The sequence below is a fragment of the Nycticebus coucang genome, chromosome X (genome assembly GCF_027406575.1).
Source record: "Nycticebus coucang isolate mNycCou1 chromosome X, mNycCou1.pri, whole genome shotgun sequence".
Taxonomy (NCBI): Eukaryota; Metazoa; Chordata; class Mammalia; order Primates; family Lorisidae; genus Nycticebus; species Nycticebus coucang.
In genome coordinates this window covers 35491810-35498328 of record NC_069804.1, presented here as the reverse complement: position 1 = coordinate 35498328, position 6519 = coordinate 35491810, and the positions used below count along the sequence as shown (strand labels likewise).

Below are 6519 nucleotides of genomic sequence, written 5' to 3'. Positions count from 1 at the left end.
ATGAGACATCTAAAGTAGTCAAATTCATGGAAACAGAAAGTAAGAATGCTGGTACCAGGGGCAAGGTGGAAGGGAAAATGAGGAGTTGTCTAATTAGTATAGACTCTCATATTTGCAAGCTGAAAAGTTCTTGAGATCTGCTTCCTAACAATGCAAATAAACTTAAGGGTACTGAATTGTACATTGAAAATGGTTAAGATGGTAAATTATATGTTTTGTGCTTTTTATCACAATTTTAAAAATACATAATACCTACAGCAGCTCAACAAGAATATTGTTAATTCCACAATATTCTTATAGGAGAATAAAGTTGCTAACATTTAATCAAATTCACCTACAGTACTCACCTAGCCTGTGAAATATATTTTCAGATCACTGATCTCAGGAAACATACTTTCAAATGAAAAGTGTATGGCTCCTTCCTTTCGGCCGGAGACGCCATCTTCCACTAATTCACCAAAATGACATACACAAAGGGAAAGAGGAGAGGCACCCGATACATGTTCTCTAGGCCTTTTAGAAAACATGGAGTTGTTCCTTTGGCCACATATATGCAAATCTACAAAAAAGGTGATATTGTAGACATCAAGGGAATGGGTACTGGTCAAAAAGGCATGCCATACAAATGTTACCATGGCAAAACTGGAAGAGTCTACAATGTCACCCAGCATGCTGTTGGCATTGTCGTAAACAAACAAGTTAAGGGCAAGATCCTTGTGAAGAGGACTGATGTTCATATTGAGCATATTAAGCACTCTAAGAGACGAGATAGCTTCCTGAAACATGTGAAGGAAAATGATCAGAAAAAGAAGGAAGCCACACTCCAAGGCCCCGTCCCTCTTTCTGTTTTTCCTCCCCCCCCATAACCTTAATTGTCATTAATTGTCCTCATATCAAAATTGAGTACATAGGATTCATGCTTCTCTATTCTTGTGATGCTTTACTAAGAATAATGTCTTCCACTTCCATCCAGGTTAATACAAAGGATGTAAAGTCTCCATTTTTTTAATGGCTGAATAGTATTCCATGGTATACATATACCTAAGCTTGTTAATCCATTCCTGGGTTGGTGGGCATTTAGGCTGTTTCCACATTTTGGCGATTGTAAATTGAGCTGCAATAAACAGTCCAGTACAAGTGTCCTTATGATAAAAGGATTTTTTTTCCTTCTGGGTAGATGCCCAGTAATGGGATTGCAGGATGAAATGGGAGGTCTAGCTTGAGTGCTTTGAGGTTTCTCCATACTTCCTTCCAGAAAGGTTGTACTAGTTTGCAGTCCCACCAGCAGTGTAAAAGTGTTCCCTTCTCTCCACATCCACGCCAGCATCTGCAGTTTTGAGATTTTGTGATGTGGGCCATTCTCACTGGGTTAGATATCTCAGGGTTATTTTGATTTTCATTTCTCTAATATATAGAGATGATGAACATTTTTTCATGTGTTTGTTAGCCATTCATCTGTCATCTTTAGAGAAGGTTCTATTCATGTCTCTTGCCCATTGATATATGGGATTGTTGGCTTTTCTCATGTGGATTAATTTGAGTTCTCTATAGACCTAGTTATCAAGCTTTTATCTGATTGAAAATATGCAAATATCCTTTCCCATTGTGTAGGTTGTCTCTTTGCTTTGGTTATTGTCTCTTAGCTGTACAGAAGCTTTTCAGTTTAATGAAGTCCCATTTGTTTATTTTTTTTTGTTGTTGCAATCGCCATGGCAGTCTTCTTCATGAAGTCTTTCCCCAGGCCAATATCTTCCAGTGTTTTTCCTATGCTTTCTTGGAGGATTTTTATTGTTTCATGCCTTAAATTTAAGTCCTTTATCCATTTCGAATCAATTTTTGTGAGTGGGAAAAGGTGTGGGTCCAGTTTCAGTCTTTTACATGTACACATCCAGTTCTCCCAACACCATTTATTGAATAAGGAGTCTTTCCCCCAAGGTATGTTCTTATTTGGTTTATGGAAGATTAGGTGGTTGTAAGATGTTAGTTTCATTTCTTGGTTTTCAATTCAATTCCAAGTGTCTATGTCTCTGTTTTTGTGCCAGTACCATGCTATCTTGACCACTATGGCTTTGTAGTACAGACTAAAATCTGGTATGCTGATGCCCCCAGCTTTATTTTTATTACTAAGAACTGCCCTAGCTATACGGGGTTTTTTCCGGTTCCATACAAAACGCAGAATCATTTTTTCCAAATCTTGAAAGTACGATGTTGGTATTTTGATAGGAATGGCATTGAATAGGTAGATTGCTTTGGGAAGTATAGACATTTTAACAATGTTGATTCTTCCCATCCATGAGCATGGTATGTTCTTCCATTTGTTAATATCCTCTGCTATTTCCTTTCTGAGGATTTCATAGTTTTCTTTATAGAGGTCCTTCACCTCCTTCGTTAGGTATATTCCTAGGTATTTCATTTTCTTTGAAACTATGGTGAAGGGAGTTGTGTCCTTAATTAGCTTCTCATCTGGACTGTTATTGGTGTACACAAAGGCTACTGACTTGTGGACATTGATTTTATATCCTGAAACATTACTGTATTTTTTGATGACTTCTAGGAGTCTTTGGGGTTCTCTAAGTATAAGATCATGTCGTCAGCAAAGAGGGAGAGTTTGACCTCCTCTGCTCCCATTTGGATTCCCTTGATTTCCTTGTCTTGCCTAATTGTATTGGCTAGAACTTCCAGCACTACGTTGAATAGTAAAGGTGACAGAGGACAACCTTGTCTGGTTCCAGTTCTAAGAGGAAAAGCTTTCAGTTTTACTCCATTCAGTAAAATATTGGCTGTGGGTTTGTCATAGATAGCTTCAATCAGTTTTAGAAATGTGCCACCTATGCCTATACTCTTCAGTGTTCTAATTAGAAAAGGATGCTGCATTTTATCAAATGCTTTTTCTGCATCTATTGAGAGGATCATGTGATCTTTATTTTTGCCGCTGTTAATATGGTGGATAACGTTTATGGACTTGCGTATGTTAAACCAGCCTTGCATCCCTGGGATGAAGCCTACTTGATCATGATGAATGACTTTTTTGATGATAAGCTGTAATCTTTTGGCTAGGACTTTGTTGAGAATTTTTGCATCTATATTCATGAGTGAGATTGGTCTGATATTCTCCTTTTTGTTTGGGTCTTTTCCTGGTTTTGGTATCAGGGTGATGTTTGCTTCATAGAATGTGTTGGGGAAGATTCCTTCTTCCTCAATCACACTTTATGGGGGCAAGACATGATTGCAAGACTTTATCTAACAATTGCAATCAGTGTAACCTGGCTTATTGTATCCTCAATGAATCTCCAACAATAAAAATAAAATAAAATAAAAATAATAAATAAATAAATAAAATTTAAGAATTAAAAAAAAAAAAAAAGAAGGAAGCCAAAGAGAAAGTTACCTGGGTTCAACTGAACCACCAGCTTGCTCCACCCAGAGAAGCCCACTTTGTGAGAACTAATGGAAAGGAGCCTGAGCTCCTGGAACCCATTCCCTATGAATTCATGGCATAATAAGCATATAACATAGCACACAGGTGTACCAGTGGACCCATGTTTTTAGGTGCAAGAACCTATTCATTCCTCATGAGTTCATGGCATAATAGGTGTACAGCATAGCACACAGGATAACCAATAGTCCCCATGTAACAGTGATACAAGGTGCTGGAACCTATTTCCCATGAATTCAAAAGTCACTCAACACTTTGTCACATTCAATGGCAAGGTGCCTCCCTGAGCTACTGGAACCTCTTCCCTATGAATTCATGGCATGGTAGATACAAATAATAATGTAAAAATGTTTCTTGTTCATTCACTACAAGTGTGATTTTTTTTCCCCCAAAGAAGTATTAAAGCAAATTTTAATGTGTCCAAAAAAAAAAAAAAGAAAGAAAGAAAGAAAAGAAAAAAGAAAAGTGTATGGCTATTTCCCAAGGTGTATAGAGGAAATTCACACTTATAATGATTATTTTGCCGTCAGTACCACTGAAAGTAACATTCAAGTTTATTTTCCACATAGCTGCAGCCATTTTTAGGCAAGAAATTTTTGAAGTATGATACATATTTGTCTCTAAGAAGATTTTTAAAAATTTTAAATTTATATGAAATGACCACTATAAATAAGGCTACTAGTCTTCCCCATGGATCACATCATGACAAAAATAAGCCCCTGGCCTAGAGGGTCTTTCATTACTGGGTCAAAAACCTCTACCTGCCAAATAGCCAGAAAACAAAATATTCCCAACAAATGAGCTATTTCATATTGTAGATCCTGGGCCACAAGTTAGCATACCAGTTTCTTGGAAGAAATTAGTGCTGTTCAGGGTTCATTTCTTTTATTATAACTGCAAGGGTAAAATAAACTTCAGAGGATCAGCACCTGTGGCTCAAGCAGCTAAGGCGCCAGCCACATACACCTGAGCTGGCAGGTTCGAATCCAGCCTGGGCCCGCCAAACGAGGACGGCTGCAACCAAAAAAAAAAAAAAAATACCCGGGCATTTTGGCAGGCGCCTATAGTCCCAGCTACTTGGGAGGCAGAGGCAGGAGAATCGCTTGAGCCCAGGAGTTGGAGGTTGCTATGAGCTGTGATGTCACAGCATTCTACCCAGGGTGACAGCTTGAGGCTCTGTCTCAAACGTAATAATAATAATAATAACAATAATAAACTTCAGAAGTTTTTTGTTGTTAAAATGCATGCCTCTCAGCAGCATTTTCTGCAATCAAGAATTTTCTCTTGGCTTGGTGCCTGTAGCTCAGCGGCTAGGGCACCATCCACATACACCAGAGCTGGCAGGTCTGAATCCAGCCCAGGCCTGCCAAACAACAATGACAACTACAACCAAAAAAATAGCTGGGCATTGTGGCGGGTGACTGTAGTCCCAGCTACTTGGGAGGCTGAGGTAAGAGAATCATTTTAAGCCCAAGAATTTGAAGTTACTGTGAGCTGTGACGTCACAGCACTCTACTGAGGGCAACAGAGACGCTATCTCAAAAAAAAAAAAAAAAGGTTAGAAAGAATTTTCTCTTCTTTTAAAAATACTGTTCATAAAGGTTCATCTTACCTTTTACCCATGGTGGAAATGGAGTCATTTTTCATAGTTTCCCTTAGAAGACATCACCATGATCTCATTTTATCAAATAATATTACCAAATCCATTCATTTTGATCAATATCTGATGTTGTGCATGGTAAGAGTAAACTCTGGAACAAATGCCATAAGCTTTCAGGCATAAATCCCATGGTTGTCAGAACAGAAATCAATGCTTCAACAAAAATTAGAAGTATGTTTTAGAATTAGAAATTCTAAAGATTTCTAATTTCTAATTAGAAATTCTAAAGATTTCTAATTTCTAATTAGAAATTTCAAATATTCAATAGCAATATGAAGCCAGTAGAGGATCCAATGCATGCCCAAATAGGAGAAAAACTCATTTCAATTCAAGTTGGGGGGAGGGGAAACAAAGGGGGAGGGGGTGGGGCTGTCTCACTGAATAGGTGGAGGTGGCGGGGTGTGTGTGTGTGTGACATATCTTTTGTGTGGGAGGCATAACCACAAGATGAACTCTACCTAACAAAATCAAATATTTTGACCTGGTTGCTCATACCCCCACATTAACTTGAAATAAATTTACTTAAAATAAAAAAATAAATAAATAAAAGTGCCCTCCAGAAATGTGAAAAAATAAAAATTAGACTATTTTACCCATCTCTCTTTCATAGCACCTGTGCAATTTCCTAGCACTGTGGGAAAATGTGAAAAGACATACTAGGTTAAAATAGAGATTAGCCTCAGTACAGTGGCTCAAGTCTGTAATCCCAACACTTTGGGAAGCTGAGGTGGAAGGATCGCTTGAGCCCAGGAGTTTGATCTTGTAGTGAGCTATAATTGTGCCACCGCTCCAGCCTGAGCGACAGAGCAAGACACTGTCTCTAAATAAAGGAATACAGATTTTTACCAAGTGATTTTTGCCCTTAGCTTTCAAATTTCCAGTTTGCAAAATGTTCATCCACACTTTATACTAATAAATGTGGTTTATATTTAAGTAGTTTCTTTTTTATTTATTTTTATTGTTAAGTCATAGCTGTGTACATTAGTGCAATCAAGGGGTACAATGCGCGGGTTTCATATACAATCTGAAATATCCTCATCAAACTGTTCAACGTAGCCTTCATGGCATTTTCTTAGTTACTGTATGTAGGCATTTGTATTCTGCCTTTAGTAAGTTTCGCCTGTACCCATTCTAAGATGCACCATAGGTGTGGCCCCACGCATTACTCTCCCTCCACCGAAACCTCCCCCATCCCTCCCTCTTCCTTGGCCCTTTCCCCATAGTCTTGTGCTATAGTTGGGTTAGTTTCTAATAGACTTGGGTGATTATATTATTAGTTATTTTTTCTGTGAAATAAATAATGTTTGTCTCCAATTTTTACTGACAATTATCAAATTATCAGGATTTATTCTTATCACAGTTATCTTGTTCTTCACAGTATATAATCTCTTGGAAGAGGGTCGAAGTGAAAGAATATATTTCA

At 37.9% G+C, this 6519-nt stretch overlaps 1 protein-coding gene across 1 annotated transcript; it reads left to right on the top strand.

Moving 5' to 3' along the window:
• Window positions 1–452: 452 nt before the first annotated feature.
• LOC128578198 (60S ribosomal protein L21-like) lies at window positions 453–3854 on the top strand. Its single transcript, XM_053580725.1, has 2 exons — window positions 453–815; window positions 3369–3854. The coding sequence occupies exons 1-2, from the start codon at window positions 462–464 to the stop codon at window positions 3498–3500; spliced, it is 486 nt and encodes a 161-aa protein (XP_053436700.1). The 5' UTR covers window positions 453–461; the 3' UTR covers window positions 3501–3854.
• Window positions 3855–6519: the final 2665 nt, after the last annotated feature.